Source organism: Cherax quadricarinatus, chromosome 6, assembly GCF_038502225.1.
Source record: "Cherax quadricarinatus isolate ZL_2023a chromosome 6, ASM3850222v1, whole genome shotgun sequence".
NCBI classification, from domain to species: domain Eukaryota; kingdom Metazoa; phylum Arthropoda; class Malacostraca; order Decapoda; family Parastacidae; genus Cherax; species Cherax quadricarinatus.
This window is the reverse complement of record NC_091297.1, coordinates 28,251,336-28,268,083: the sequence shown is the minus strand read 5'-3', so window position 1 is coordinate 28,268,083 and position 16,748 is coordinate 28,251,336. Positions and strand designations below refer to the sequence as shown.

General features: G+C 40.8%; 1 protein-coding gene across 4 annotated transcripts in view; it reads left to right on the top strand.

Moving 5' to 3' along the window:
- The window catches only part of Grip128 (gamma-tubulin complex component 5), a 203,977-nt gene that overhangs the window by 10,267 nt on the left and 176,962 nt on the right, over nt 1–16,748 (top strand). For 3 of the 4 annotated variants that reach the window (XM_070081180.1, XM_070081159.1, XM_070081172.1), the window contains 3 exons: nt 11,439–11,651; nt 12,551–12,748; nt 14,247–14,509. In XM_070081180.1, coding sequence (XP_069937281.1) covers nt 11,439–11,651; nt 12,551–12,748; nt 14,247–14,509 — 674 coding nt within the window. Of the gene's footprint in view, nt 1–11,438; nt 11,652–12,550; nt 12,749–14,246; nt 14,514–16,748 lie in introns of all 4 variants that reach the window. The other variant, XM_070081166.1, reaches the window with a different exon arrangement.

Genomic DNA, 16,748 nt, shown 5'->3' with positions numbered 1-16,748 from the left:
ATTTGTCTAGCATGGTACAACTTCTGGGGAAAACTTTGGAGCAACTGAGGGCAACTTAGCATTGTGAAGTGTTGCGATACAGACAGTACCACTTAGTGTCACAGAAAACACTGTGTGCTTTTGCTGCTTGATATTGAAAGCTCAAAATAGTACTGTTATACAGCCTCTCCTCATTTAGCAGCGTACTCGTTTACCGACAACTCGGACTTACGACGAGCTCTCTGACCAGTATGCATACCTAAATAATGTATATTTGAGCTTATTTCCTCTATTCTGTGTATTACAATATACAGTACACTACTGTATAAACATTTAAAAATATACTAAAAATGTTATAAATGATGCAATTTGACATTAAAACAATATCAAATATGGCTGACACAAACCCACCACCATTATACAGGTAGGCCATCACTAATCCAGCATCATTAGGACCTGTAGTGTGCCGGATTAGTAAGTTTGCCAGATTACAGAGAAGTTAGGTTATAATATACTTAACCCCTTGACAGTCGCAACCCCCAATCCTGAGGTGTCTGCTGGTGTCGCAAAATTTCCAAAAAATAAAAAAAAATTTCTTATGAAATGATAGAGAATCTTTTCCCGATTGTAATGACACAAAAAAAAAAATCTGATGGAAAACTGACGGAATTACGCTCTCGCGAAGTTAGCGACCTCTGCAATATTTACAAATCCTCGCGAAGTTAGCGACCTCTGCAATATTTACAAACCGGCGATTTCACCCACTTTGAGCCCTATTTTCGGCTAATTCCATTGTTCCAGTCGACCAAACTCATAGCTATTTCTTTAGAACTCCGTTTTTTTCTATCGACTGAGTACAAGAAACTGCCCATTTACCAATTTCAACTACCCAATAATGTTGGTCAGAAATTTGCAATTTGGCCAATTTCATGAAAATTAAAAAATATGACAATTTCAAAATAAGGTCCAGAATGAACAGTGCAGACATTCCTGGCTCTAAAATAACATTTTCTTCGTTCATCAGTCACGTCTCCAGGCCCCTCTGATATCACTCTTGCTCTCTATTTTGAATTTTTATTCAAACAAAAAATAGAAGATTTACTGTTATGCAGACTACTGCAATACTGTAATAATTGTACAAATAATGTCAACCCATTCATGACTGCAAATTAGAATGGCTAGTTGGACATTTATTGGACAATGACATCATTTATTTACTTTTGAACATCGGCAAAAATCAAACATTTCCCCTACTTTGAGCTCCATTTCCAGGTTCTTTTTATACTAAAACCAATCAAAATCACCTCTGTATCTATAATATGTTTTCCATTCTATCAAAAGAAACCAAGAAAACGAGAATACAACCATAAATACTATACGAAAATAGACCACAAAGTCGACATTTTAATTGGAAAAAAGTTGGAATTTTTTTTTCCTCATTATGCACTGCGTCCTCCAGGATTTTTTGTATGGTACACACTGACCACAGAGACCCATTCTCTCACATGTGGGCCTACCAGCTTTCTCCTGCTTGATTTGAAGCTGCTAGAATTTATGAGTATACATACATCGAACACGTTACCTCGTAAAACGTATATATACAACCAAAACAGTCAAAGGGTTAACTAAATTATCAATGGAGACTTTCTGCTATATCTTCCTCATTTTCATCACTGTTTTCTCCTCCATTGGCTTGCTGCTGTGGATTTACAACCACTTGCACAATTTCTGAATCTGTATAATGATGAAATTTGAGTTGGTATAATGATGAAATTTGAATCGGTATAATGATGAAATTTGAGTTGGTATAATGATAAAATTTGAGTCAGTATAATGATGAAATTTGAGTCGGTATAATGATGAAATTTGAGTTGGTATTACAAAAACACCAATTGGGACTTTCACATAAGTGTTTGTAATATAAAAGTTCGGGATACATAATACAACATTAAAATCAATTAATCTTTAATATTATATAAAAATCAATCTTTGGTCTAGAGGTATTTAAAATATATATATATATATACATGTTACAATACCAAATTATAAGTAGCATTTTACTAAAATAATAAATAATAATTCGCGACCCTACACAGGGTACAACTTCCTTGACACTACTGTGTCATATATATATACAGTATATATATATATATATATATATATATATATATATATATATATATATATATATATATATATATATATATATATATATATATATCTATGCTAAAATAATAAATTATACGTAGCACTCTGCCCCAGGGCCAGGCTCATGGAACTCTGTGTTCATCAAGAACTGCAAGAAGCCCCTATCACGAGCCTTTTCCATCCTATGGAGAGGGAGCATGGACACGGGGGTTGTCCCACAGTTACTAAAAACAACAGACATAGCCCCACTCCACAAAGGGGGCAGTAAAGCAACAGCAAAGAACTACAGACCAATAGCACTAACATCCCATATCATAAAAATCTTTGAAAGGGTCCTAAGAAGCAAGATCACCACCCATCTAGAAACCCATCAGTTACACAACCCAGGGCAACATGGGTTTAGAACAGGTCGCTCCTGTCTGTCTCAACTATTGGACCACTACGACAAGGTCCTAAATGCACTAGAAGACAAAAAGAATACAGATGTAATATATACAGACTTTGCAAAAGCCTTCGACAAGTGTGACCATGGCGTAATAGCGCACAAAATGCGTGCTAAAGGAATAACAGGAAAAGTCGGTCGATGGATCTATAATTTCCTCACTAACAGAACACAGAGAGTAGTCGTCAACAGAGTAAAGTCCGAGGCAGCTACAGTGAAAAGCTCTGTTCCACAAGGCACAGTACTCTCTCCCATCTTGTTCCTCATCCTTATATCCGACATAGACAAGGATGTCAGCCACAGCACCGTGTCTTCCTTTGCAGATGACACCCGAATCTGCATGACAGTGTCTTCCATTGCAGACACTGCAAAGCTCCAGGCAGACATCAACCAAATCTTTCAGTGGGCTGCAGAAAACAGTATGAAGTTCAACGATGAGAAATTTCAATTACTCAGGTATGGTAAACATGAGGAAATTAAATCTTCATCAGAGTACAAAACAAATTCTGGCCACAAAATAGAGCGAAACACCAACGTCAAAGACCTGGGAGTGATCATGTCGGAGGATCTCACCTTCAAGGACCATAACATTGTATCAATCGCATCTGCTAGAAAAATGACAGGATGGATAATGAGAACCTTCAAAACTAGGGAGGCCAAGCCCATGATGACACTCTTCAGGTCACTTGTTCTATCTAGGCTGGAATATTGCTGCACACTAACAGCACCTTTCAAGGCAGGTGAAATTGCCGACCTAGAAAATGTACAGAGAACTTTCACGGCGCGCATAACGGAGATAAAACACCTCAATTATTGGGAGTGCTTGAGGTTCCTAAACCTGTATTCCCTGGAACGCAGGAGGGAGAGATACTTGATTATATACACCTGGAAAATCCTAGAGGGACTAGTACCGAACTTGCACACGAAAATCACTCACTACGAAAGCAAAAGACTTGGCAGACGATGCACCATCCCCCCAATGAAAAGCAGGGGTGTCACTAGCACGTTAAGAGACCATACAATAAGTGTCAGGGGCCCGAGACTGTTCAACTGCCTCCCAGCACACATAAGGGGGATTACCAACAGACCCCTGGCAGTCTTCAAGCTGGCACTGGACAAGCACCTAAAGTCAGTTCCGGATCAGCCGGGCTGTGGCTCGTACGTTGGTTTGCGTGCAGCCAGCAGCAACAGCCTGGTTGATCAGGCTCTGATCCACCAGGAGGCCTGGTCACGGACTGGGCCGCGGGGGCGTTGACCCCCGGAACTCTCTCCAGGTAAACTCCAGGTAACATATTTACAATAATAAATTACAATCAACTCCTTATGACGCTCCCTATCTCTCACGACACTTATCCGTAGTGTGTTGTGACGCTCCCTCTCAACTGTGTCACTTGACACCCTTTCTTCCGTGTAATGACGCTCCTGCTCAACCGTGTCCACTAGACACCCTTTTCTCTGTGTCACACGACACTCCTACTCTACGTGTCACACGACACCATTTTCTCTGCGTCATACACAATATCTCTACTGTGTCACTCTTGACACCCTTGTCACTGCGTCGCACACTATCACCCACAGCGTCTTTCTCGAGTCCAGTCACATGATGCTATTCAATGTACACTACAACCTGACCATCTTCAGTGTCAAACGACACCCTTTTCTTCTCAGCGTTCCATTACGGTCCTGTAGCATATCTCAGTGTTCCACTCCATCATACAGTGCTCCCTCAATAATCGTCCATAATCCGTTCCTGGAAGTGGGACTATTATCGAAATGGACGATTTACGAATCAATTTTCCCCATAAGAAATAATGTAAATTCAATTAATCCGTTCCTGACACCCAGAAGTATTAAAACAAAAAATTTTTTTACATGAAATATAGATGTAGTACATAAACAATACAGTGGCACATGATGAATTAAACATTAACAGAATAACACTTACCTTTATTGGCGATTCTTCTTTGCGTATGGAAGATTGGAGGAGACAGATTGGTCGATTTACTGTTTGGAAGGGGAATCCCCTTCCATCAACACCCCGGGTACCAATTGCTTTTCTGGGGTTACTTCTCTTCTCTGTTTCTTAATGCCACTAGGACCACCTTGAGAGTCACTGGAGTCCTGTCTCGCAAAAAAACTGTCCAGAGAGCTCTGTTTCTGGCGTCTCTTTAAAACTTCCCTAAAATGGGCCAAGACTCTGTCATTGTACAAGTTGCCGATATAGCTTGCAACATCCTTCTCTGGGTGATGTTTCTCCATAAATCTTTCCATCCTACCCCACATTTCAAAAATCTCCTTAATTTCTGAAGAAGGCACCTTCTTCCATCTCTCTTCCTCCTCCTCTGCAGCAAGATTCTGAGCTGCGATCTGTTGCTGTTCCTGCTGAAGCTCTTGCAGCTCCTCAGTGGTTAGCTCTTCATTGTGGTCCTCCACCAACTCTTCACATCCTCCAAACTTACATCCAACCCCATGGAACTCCCCAGTGCCACAATGGATTTAACAACTGACATAGGCTCATCAGGGTCAGCCCCAAACCCTTCAAAATCCCTCTAGTGGACACAATCTGGCCACAATTTTCTCCAAGCAGAGTTCAAAGTCCTGGTAGTCACTCCCTCCCAAGCCTTACCTATAAGGCTTACGCAATGGAGAATACTGAAGTGTTCTTTCCAAAAATCTCGTAGGGTCAAGTGAGTGTCTGAGGTCACATTCAAGCACCTTTCAAACATTGCTTTGGTGTAGTTTTTTTTAAAGCTTGCAATGACCTGCTGGCCCATGGGCTGGAGGAGAGGAGTGGTATTTGGGGGCAAGAACTTCACTGTGATGAACCCAAACTCCTTCAGAATTAGGTCATCCAAGTTTGGAGGATGAGCAGGTGCATTGTCCATTACTAGGAGGCACATGAGATCCAATTTCTTTTCCAGGAGGTAATTCTTCACATTAGGGCCAAACACTTCATTGAACCACTCGACGAAAATGTCCCTTGTGACCCATGCCTTATTATTAGATCTCCAAAACACACACATTTTACTCTTCATAATATTGTTTTTCTTGAACACACTGGGATTTTCAGAATGGTACACTAGTAACGGCTTCACTTTGAAATCCTCACTAGCATTAGCACAGAACATTAGCGTCATCCTGTCTTTCATAGGCTTGTGTCCTGGCAGTGCCTTTTCTTCCTGAGTAATGTAGATCCTCTTTGGCATTTTCTTCCAAAAGAGGCCTGTTTCATCACAATTGAACACTTGTTCAGGTTTCAGTCCTTCACTGTTTATGTACTCCTTGAATTCATGCTCATATTTTTCAGCCGCCTTGTGGTTCGAACTGGCAGCCTCACCATGCCTTACCACACTGTGTATGCCAGTACGCTTCTTAAATCTCTCAAACCAGCCTTTGCTGGCCTTAAATTCACTCACATCACCACTAGTTGCAGAAAATTTCTTTACCAAATCGTCATGCAACTGCCTAGCCTTTTCACAAATAAGCGACGTCATAAGACTATCTCCTGCTAATTGTTTCTCATTTATCCACACCAATAATAACTTCTCAACATCTTCGAGTACTGGTGATCTCATTTTTGTCAGCATATTTACCCCCCTTTGCAACAACAGCGTCCTTGATTTCCTTTTTCTTGGCTATGATGGAAGATATGGTTGTACGGGATTTGTTATACATCCTGGCCAGTTCGCCCACACGTACGCCACTATCATATTGTTCAATGATGTTTTTCTTAAATTCAATCGTATTTCTCACCTTCTTTACCAAAGGCTTGGCACTAGGAGCTTTCTTTGGAGCCATGGTAGCTTATTTAGCACTTAAATAACTTGCAAGCACCAAAATAAATTTAATATTATGAAATATTTTGCTGGAGCACGTGAAGGTACCATCGCTCACTGGTAAACAATGGCACACTGGCTGGGAAGGAAAGGCCGAGGCGGCTCAGAGTGTGAGTACGCGTCTGGGACGAAGGACTATTAGCGAGTTACCGGACCATTTGCGAGCCAATATTTTGACGAAAAAACAGGACTATTTCCGAAATGGACGACTTTCAGGCCGGACGATTATTGAGGGACCACTGTACTTCCCTAAGTGTCACACTACGGTCCTAGCCCAGTTCAGTGTAACACTCCAACCTTTTCTTCATGTAATGTCACACTAAAACAGCATCAGATGACTCCGGCCCACAGTTGACCAGCGTAGGCGGAGAGTCCGCAGACATCACCTGGTAATCCTATAAATACTCTCTAAAGCCGGCAGAAGCACACCGTAAGATGGTCTGGTGAGTACTATCTACCGCCTTCAAGACCAGTTGACACACTGCAAGGTGGTCTGATTAATTACTAGCAGAACACCATGCTGAGAGCTCACTGAATGCGGCCGTCAAGTAACTGAGGCCAACAGACTCAGTAAGCTGCGGTGAGCGCTTCCTCTAACGCCAGTAGAAATACCATAAGATGGGCAGGAGAATACTCTCTACTGCCAGTAGATCTATACTGTAAGGTGTTCTGGTAATTACTGCTTAGATGCGTACCGTGAGGTGTTCTGGTACTTACTGCCAGTAGATGTGTACCGTGAGGTGTTTAGGTACGTAATGTTTCTAAAGCCAGTAGATGTGTACCGTGAGGTGTTCAGGTACTTACTGCTTTTAAAGCCATTAGATGTGTACCGTGAGGTGTTCAGGTACTTACTGCTTCTAAAGCCAGTAGATGTGTACCGTGAGGTATTCAGGTACCTACTGCTGCGGTGCGTACCGTGAGGTGTTCAGGTACTTAATGCTGCTAAGGCCGGCTCAGCAGTCCCCACAATGGGTTTGATGACGTACCCAGTAGTACTGCTGGCTGGCAGGTTAACTATTTAACCGCTAGTTTGGCAGGGGGCCGTAACAGTCGGTATAATGATGAAATTTGAGTCGGTATAATGATGAAATTTGAGTCGGTATAATGATGAAATTTGAGTCGGTATAATGATGAAATTTGAGTCAGTATAATGATGAAATTTGAGTCGGTAAAATGATGAAATTTGAGTCGGTAAAATGATGAAATTTGAGTCGGTAAAATGATGAAATTTGAGTCAGTAAAATGATGAAATTTGAGTCAGTATAATGATGAAATTTGAGTCGGTATAATGATGAAATTTGAGTCTGTAAAATGATGAAATTTGAGTCGGTACAACGATGAAATTCGAGTCGGTACAACGATGAAATTCGAGTCGGTACAACGATGAAATTCGAGTCGGTACAACGATGAAATTCGAGTCGGTACAATGATGAAATTCGAGTCGGTACAACGATGAAATTCGAGTCGGTACAACGATGAAATTCGAGTCGGTACAACGATGAAATTCGAGTCGGTACAACGATGAAATTCGAGTCGGTACAACGATGAAATTCGAGTCGGTACAACGATGAAATTCGAGTCGGTACAACGATGAAATTCGAGTCGGTACAACGATGAAATTCGAGTCGGTACAACGATGAAATTCGAGTCGGTACAACGATGAAATTCGAGTCGGTACAACGATGAAATTCGAGTCGGTACAGCGATGAAATTCGAGTCGGTACAGCGATGAAATTCGAGTCGGTACAGCGATGAAATTCGAGTCGGTACAGCGATGAAATTCGAGTCGGTACAGCGATGAAATTCGAGTCGGTACAGCGATGAAATTCGAGTCGGTACAGCGATGAAATTCGAGATTATATTGGCCGAAATTAATGCTGGATTACTGGTGGAACCAGATAACTGAGTGCTGGATTAGTGATGTCCGACCTGTAGTATGTTCCTTGCTTAGCAACGAATTTGTTTACTGACAATGTCTTAGGAATGGAACTCCATTGTTAAGTGAGAAGAGGCTGTATGGAGAGTACTGTGTGTGTACAGTAAGTGAGCAGTGAATTAATTTATTTTTAAGCTAGCAAATACAGTGGATCCCCGCCTTATGATATTAATCCGTTCCTGAGAGCTCATCATAAGTCAAAATTATCGTAAGGCGAATTAATTTTCCCCATAAGAAGTAATAGAAATCAAATTAATCCGTGCAAGGCACCCCAGAGTATGAAAATAAAAAATTTTTACCACATGAAATATTAATTTTAATACACAAAAACTAAAGAAGACATGCACAATTACTACTCTACTAAGAATAGAATACATGACACTTACCTTTATTGAAGATCTGGTGATGATTGATGGGATGGGAGGAGAGGAGAGTGTGGAAGTTGTTATTGTTTAGAAGGGGAATCCCCTTCCATTAGGACTTGAGGTATCAAGTCCTTTTCCTGGGTTACTTCCCTTCTTCTTTTAATGCCACTAGGACCAACTTGAGAGTCACTGGACCTCTTTCGCACAAATCTGTCCATAGAGGTCTGTACCTCCCGTTCCTTTAAGACTTTCCTAAAATGGGCCATAACAGTGTCATTGTAATAGTCACCAGCACGGCTTGCAGTAGCTGTGTCAGGGTGATTTTCATCTGCAAAGGTTTGCAGTTCAACCCACTTTGCACACATTTCCTTAATCTTTGAAGTAGGCAACTTCCTTAATTTCTCTCTCCCCTCCTCTGAAGCAGTTTCCTCAGGTCTGGCCTCTTGCTGTTGAAGATGATCCTGCAGCTCTTCAGTGGTTAGTTCTTTATTGTCCTCCTCCAACTCTTCCACATTCTCCCCACTAACTTCCAACCCCTTGGACTTTCCCAATGCCACAGTAGATTCCACAACTGGCATAGGCTCCTGAGGGTTAGCCCCAAACACTTCAAAATCCCTTTCTTCTACACATTGTGGCCACAGTTTCTTCCAAGCAGAGTTCAAGATCCTCTTAGTCACTCCCTCCCAAGCCTTACCTATAAGGTTTACACAACTGAGGATGCTAAAGTGATCTTTCCAAAACTCTCTTTAGAGTCAATTGAGTGTCTGAGGTCACTTCAAAGTACATACTTTTGAAACATAGCTTTTGTGTAGAGCTTTTTGAAGTTTGAAATGACCTGCTGGTCCATGGGCTGCAGGAGAGGAGTGGTATTAGGAGGCAAAAACTTGACCTTAATGAAGCTCATGTCCCTAGAAAGTCGCTCTGCCAAGCTTGAAGGATGATCAGGAGCATTGTATAATACCAGGAGGCACTTAAGGTCCAATTTCTTTTCCATTAGGTAATTTTTCACAGTGGGGGCAAATGCATAGTGTAACCAGTCACAGAAAAGGTCCCTGGTGACCCATGCCTTACTGTTTGCCCTCCGCATCACACACAAATTAGCCTTGACGACATTGTTTTCCCTGAATGCTCTGGGAGTTTCAGAGTGATACACCAATAAAGGTTTCACTTTGCAATCACCACTAGCATTAGCACACATCAGAAGAGTAAGCCTGTCTTTCATAGGCTTGTGTCCTGGGAGTGCCTTTTCCTCCTGAGTAATGTAGGCCCTGCTTGGCATTTTCTTCCAAAACAGGCCTGTTTCGTCGCAATTAAACACTTGTTCAGGTTGCAATTCTTCACTGTCTATGTAATCCTTGAATTCCTTCACATATTTTTCAGCCGCTTTTTGGTCCGAACTGGCAGCCTCACCATGCCTTATCACACTATGTATGCCACTACGATTCTTAAATCTCTCAAGCCAGTCTTTGCTGGCCTTAAATTCACTCAAATCACCACTAGTTGCAGGCATTTTTATAATTAAATCCTCTTGCAACTTCCTAGCCTTTTCACATATGATCGCTTGAGAGATTCCATCTCCTATCTGTTTTTCGCTTATCCACACCAATAACAGTCTCTCAACATCATCTATCACTTGCGATATCTGTTTTGAACACAAACTTGCACTTTTGCAAGAACAGCTTCCTTGATTGCCGTTTTGTTGCCCATGATAGTAGCATTGGTTGATTGGGGTTTGGTATACAACCTGGCCAGCTCCGAGACACGCACTCCACTTTCATACTTAGCAATTATCTCTTTCTTCATTTCCATAGTAATTTTCACCCTTTTTCCCGTAGGGTTGGCGCTAGAATCTTTCTTGGGGCCCATGGTGACTTACTTTGCAGCTACAATCACTAAAAACACTGTGATAATGTGAAATGTACCGAATGTATGCATGGATGCGACTGCACTGGCTAGCTTGTAAACACTGGCACGCACGGGGCAGCTGAGGCCACGCGTGGGATGTGTCCCAGGCGAATTGCGTGAGGCGAGGCAAAATTTTTGCGTTAAAATGTATCGCATGGCTGATTTAACGTAACGCGATGCCATCGTAAGGCGGGGGTCCACTGTATGTTTTTTTTTAGTCATTTGTAACAGTGCCAAGTATTTTTCTTTTTACAAATTAAAGTTGTCACTGTGTCTTTATTTTTTATTCCACTAGCCCATTATCACTGACAAGTGTGATAATAAGCCGTGACATGAGCAGGTAATCTGTTCTAGATTTATTACTGTATAAAAAAAAGTGTTTGATGCCTAGCCGCCTTCAGAGGGTACTACAAAATTTTAATTCCCTTAGTACAATATTGATATTGGCTTCTAACCTTTTTAGGAAAAAAATGTTGTATCTTAGTTTCAGCTATCACTGTTTATTTTTTTAGTAATTTAGATTTTCATAGTTTATCCTGGCATACATGGTAAATCTCACCATTTTCTTTTGGATAATTTGTAGTTAATTATGCAGTTTTTGCTAGAACAGAATACCATGATAGGCAGGAGTAATCTACATCACAATGAATAAGAACAAGACAAAATCTTGTTCACTTTATCTGTGCCTTTCTATAGAGGAACTTTAACCTAGTATTTTTTTGACATTGTTAATTTATTTATTCATCTAGGCTTGAATCAGACTGATTAGTTCTATTAATCATTGAAAATTATAATAATTATACTTTGATATAAATAATGTCTTTCAGGAAGGTGAAGAGAACTTTGTCCGAAGTGAGCAGTTTGTCTTGTCTAACCTGTTATATCACCACTGCCTGGCCGTAAACAGTCATGCTGTACGTCGTTCAGTTGAAGGTCTTGCTCTGAAGTTCACCATTCATGGCCAGCACCATCGAGCTCAACAACTGACTTCTCTCACATCAAATTTTCTTGCCTCTCCTCTCTTCCAAGATCATTTTCAAGTAAGACAGACTAATACTTAATTACCTGTAATTTATTTATTGTATATACAGGTGAGCCCCACTTTACAGTGCTTCACTAATAAAGTAGTTTTCAATTATACCTAGTCTTCATTTATTCAGACTTCCTACAATAAATATATTCACCACTCACTGTAAGCTAAGGACAAAAATATTTTAGGGTAAGTAATGTGTGTACTCTACAGTGGACCCCTGGTTAACGATATTTTTTCACTCCATAAGTATGTTCAGGTGCCAGTACTGACCGAATTTATTCCCATAAGGAATATTGTGAAGTAGATTAGTCCATTTCAGACCCCCAAACATACACGTACAAACGCACTTACATAAATACACTTACATAATTGGTCGCATTCGGAGGTAATCGTTATGCGGGGGTCCACTGTATATACATTTTTTAGGCCTAGCTCTATTGCTCACTTAGTGGAAACATGTTATCAGGCTTTTATATGCATTTGAAAGTGAAAAATGCTTAAAAAAGATCCAGGCTACAGCAGTAGCCTGGAGCTTTTGTATGCAGTAGTAGCCTGGAGCCTAACATACTGTATAAGTAGAGCCCTCATGTATTAGAGATAGTTTTTTTGTAGTATTGAGATAGTTTTTTTTTGTAGTATTTAAATAATTATGTACTGAGTTGCTTATTTGAACCTGCTCAAAGATATTTTTAATATAGTATTTATGTATTTTTTTTTTTGTAGGTAATGGTGATGCTTAATCTTGTCTGGTCAGTTATGTTACAGTGTATAATATTTATGTATCGCTTATAGGTTAATGTTTTTAATACTTAGGTAAAGCTAATGGTTGAAGCAGGTAAGTGAACTTCATGAAGGGTAGTGTGTTAACAACTCATACAAATTTTCATGCCCGGTTAATTGTTACAGACTGATGTAGAATGGTCCTTGCTGTCTCTCTTGTTACATTTGAGTAACAGCCCTACACAAGTCCCATTGCAAGAGATCCAGAAGGTTGCAGCTTCTCCTGAGAACACTGAAGATGAATTGCAGGAGCAGATTGACTGGGCAGTGTACCTTAGAAATGGTGAAACCAAGTATGTCCTTGGACCAGAGGAACCTCTCTCTGTAAGTTCCAGCATATAATTTTTTGGAGGGGCAGAAGGGAGAGCAAAATGTGGTGAATTATGATTTTAGGGAAGAACTTTTAGCAGCATATTAAAAAGCAGGCAAGCATGAAGTTTTGAGTAAAAATGTTGCAGCAGCCTGAGTACTGATATACAGTGGACCCCCGGTTAACGATTTTAATCCGTGCAAGAGGGCTCATCGTTATGCGAAATAATCGTTATGCGAATGAATTTTCCCCATAAGAAATAATGGAAATAAAATTAATCCGTGCAAGACGCCCAAAAGTATGAAAAAAAATTTTTTTTACCACATGAAATGTTAATTTTAATACACACAAACTGAAAAAGGCATGCACAATTACATGACACTTACTTTTATTGAAGATCTGGTGATGATTGATGGGATGGGAGGAGGGGAGAGCATTATCTTCTTACTGTTTAGAAGGGGAATCCCCTTCCATTAGGACTTGAGGTAGCAAGTCCTTTTCTGGGGTTACTTCCCTTCTTCTTTTAATGCCACTAGGACCAGCTTGAGAGTCACTGGACCTCTGTCGCACAACAAATCTGTCCATAGAGCTCTGTACCTCCCGTTCCTTCAAGACTTTCCTAAAATGGGCCATAACATTGTCATTGAAATAGTCACAAGCACGGCTTGCAACAGCTGTGTCAGGGTGATTTTCATCTATAAAGGTTTGCAGTTCAACCCACTCTGCACACATTTCCTTAATCTTTGAAGTAGGCACAATGGATTCCACAACTGGCATAGGCTTCTCAGGGTTAGCCCCAAACCCTTCAAAATCTTTCTTAATTTCCATACTAATTCTCACCCTTTTTACCACAGGGTTGGCACTAGAAGCTTTCTTGGGGCCCATGGTCACTTATTTTCCAGAAACAGCACCGAAAACACTGTAATAATACGAAATATTCCGAGTGTATGCTTGGATGTTACCGCGGAGGCTGGCTGGTAAACAATGGGACGGCCGGCACATGTGAGGGCACATTGGACGCGTCTCGGACGAAAATCGGTATGCGGGTTTTTAATCGGTATGCGCGGCAAAAATTTTGCGATAAAAGTAATCGTTATGCGGAAAAATCGCTATGCGATGCCATCGTTATGCGGGGGTCCACTGTACTGTAAATCGAAAGACGTGTGTGCTTAATATAATAGATACATGACAATTTCCCTACAGGAAAAGGAAGTAACTCTCCCTTTAAAATCATGACCACAAAATTGTTTGTCCCTTGCACTTAGGACATCCTTCAGCCATCTAATAATTTAACTGATGGCTAAATAGATTAAATACAATACATAATTTTAGTGATAGAAGAAATTTATGGTAAATTGTTTTAGGATGGGGGAACTTCAGGCTTCAATAAATATTGCATTGGTACAAAAGTACCTAGACTGAGATCATTATTTAACCATATAGTGTTAATATAAGTTCTTCTACAGTAATGAATACTTTTCCATATATTAACTTGAGTCAACATTATTTCAGGACTGGTCAGTAGATAGTGATTGCAGTGATAATGAAGGCAATGATGCTACACAGTTACAGGCTTGTTTAGTGAAGAATTTGCCACCATACAATGTAGAAATAGTGTGTTCCTCCAAGCAGCCCACTACTCGAGAATTACTGGAGCAGGTTCACCGAGCCAAGTCTTGGCTGTCTGCAAAAACACACTTGCAGTACTGGGGACCAAAACGTCCACAGCAGTTACCATTATCTGATCATCCAGTGGCCAATGTGCTAAAGCTATGGCAAGTGGCAGTTTTTCACTTTACTCATTTTTTAATCAAAGTTATTTAGTTCATTATCTCCATGAAAAGTATGTACCTTGCAGTTTTTTATTCTTTACAGAAAGTCTCTAAAGCAGTAATGTTTCCAGTTTTAAATATCATCACACCACCTAACTCAGTGCTTTTGTAGTTCCTACATACACTTTAAATATCACACCACCTAACTCACTGTCTCCATAGTTCCTACCTACACTTCAATTTTATTTACAATACAGAAATAGGAAAATTATTTTTTTTTTTCCAACAAGTCGGCTGTCTCACACTGAGGCAGGGTGACCCAAAAAAGAAAGAAAACCCCAAAAAAGAAAATACTTCAATCATCATTCAACACTTTCACCTCACTCACACATAATCACTGTTTTTGCAGAGGTGCTCAGAATACAACAGTTTAGAAGCATATACGTATAAAGATACACAACACATCCCTCCAAACTGCCAATATCCCAAACCCCTCCTTTAAAGTGCAGGCATTGTACTTCCCATTTCCAGGACTCAAGTCCGGCTATATGAAAATAACCGGTTTCCCTGAATCCCTTCACTAAATATTACCCTGCTCACACTCCAACAGCTTGCCAGGTCCCAAATACCATTCGTCCCCATTCACTCCTATCTAACACACTCATGCACGCTTGCTGGAAGTCCAAGCCCCTCGCCCGCAAAACCTTCTTTTGCCCCTCCCTCCAACCTTTTCGAGGACGACCCCTAGCCCCCCTTTCCTTCCCCTACAGATTTATACGCTCTCCATGTCATTCTACTTTGATCCATTCTCTCTAAATGACCAAACCACCTCAACAACCCCTCTTCAGCCCACTGACTAATACTTTTATTAACTCCACACCTTCTCCTAATTTCCACACTTCGAATTTTCTGCATAATATTCACACCACACATTGCCCTTAGTAGGTTGGTAGACAGCAACCACCCAGGGAGGTACTACCATCCTGCCAAGTGAGTGTAAAACAAAAGCCTGTAATTACATGATGGTAGGATTGCTGGTGTCTTTTGTCTGTCTCATAAATATGCAAGATTACAGGTACGTCTTGCTACTTCTACTTACACTTAGGTCACACTACACATACATGTATGTGTTTATTTATACACACTCATCTGAATTTTCTTTGATTTTATCTTAATAGTTCTTCTTCTTATTACTTTTATATCCATGGGGAAGTGGAATAAGAATCTTTCCTCCGTAAGCCATGCGTGTTGTAAAAGTCAACTAAAATGCCGGAAACAATGGGCTAGTAACCCCTTTTCCTGTAATAATTACTAAAAAGAATAAAAAGAAAATTAATGTTTTATTGACATATTATTTAACCTTCTGAGAGTCCATCCTGTAGTTTTACGGCTTTGAAGCCTGGGTCCAAGCCGTAGTTCTACACCATGAGCTCAGCTCACTCACATGAGATATGAGCGGTAAATTTGGACCTTGATATGAGAGAATGCATCTATGTGGTAAGTATGCACTGCACTCGAGAAAAAAGTAGTCCCATTGGGGATCTTCATTGATTTACGTAAAGCTTTTGATACAGTTGACCATGATTTGCTGCACATAAAATTGGTGGCCTGGTGGAGGGCTCTGGTGGCCTGGTGGTTAACGCTCTCGCTTCACACGGTGAGGGCCTGGGTTCGATTCCCAGCCAGAGTAGAAACATTGGACGTGTTTCTTTCAACCTGTTGTCTATGTTCCCCATCAGTAAAATGGGTACCTGGGTGTTAGTCGACTGGTGTGGGTCGCATGGGTCGCATCCTGGGACACTGACCTAAGGAGGCCTGGTCACAGACCGGGCCGCGGGGGCGTTGACCCCCGGAACTCTCTCCAGGTATCTCCAGGTATCTCACTATGGTATAAGAGGGCACTCCCTCAACTGCCTAAAGTCGTACCTTAGCAACAGAAGCCAATATGTATACACAAATGGAGCAAACTCTTTCACACAGCCAATTACAGTTGGTGTCCCACAGGGAAGTGTCCTTGGCCCTCTTCTCTTTCTCATTTACATAAACGACCTACCAAATGCATCACAACTACTCAAGCCCACACTATTTGCAGATGACACTACATACATCTTCTCTCACCCAAACCCAGTCATGCTAGCCAATACTGTAGATACCGAATTACAGAAAATATCTACCTGGATGATGATTAACAAACCTACTCTCAATATTGACAAAACCTACTTCATACAGTTTGGAAACAGAA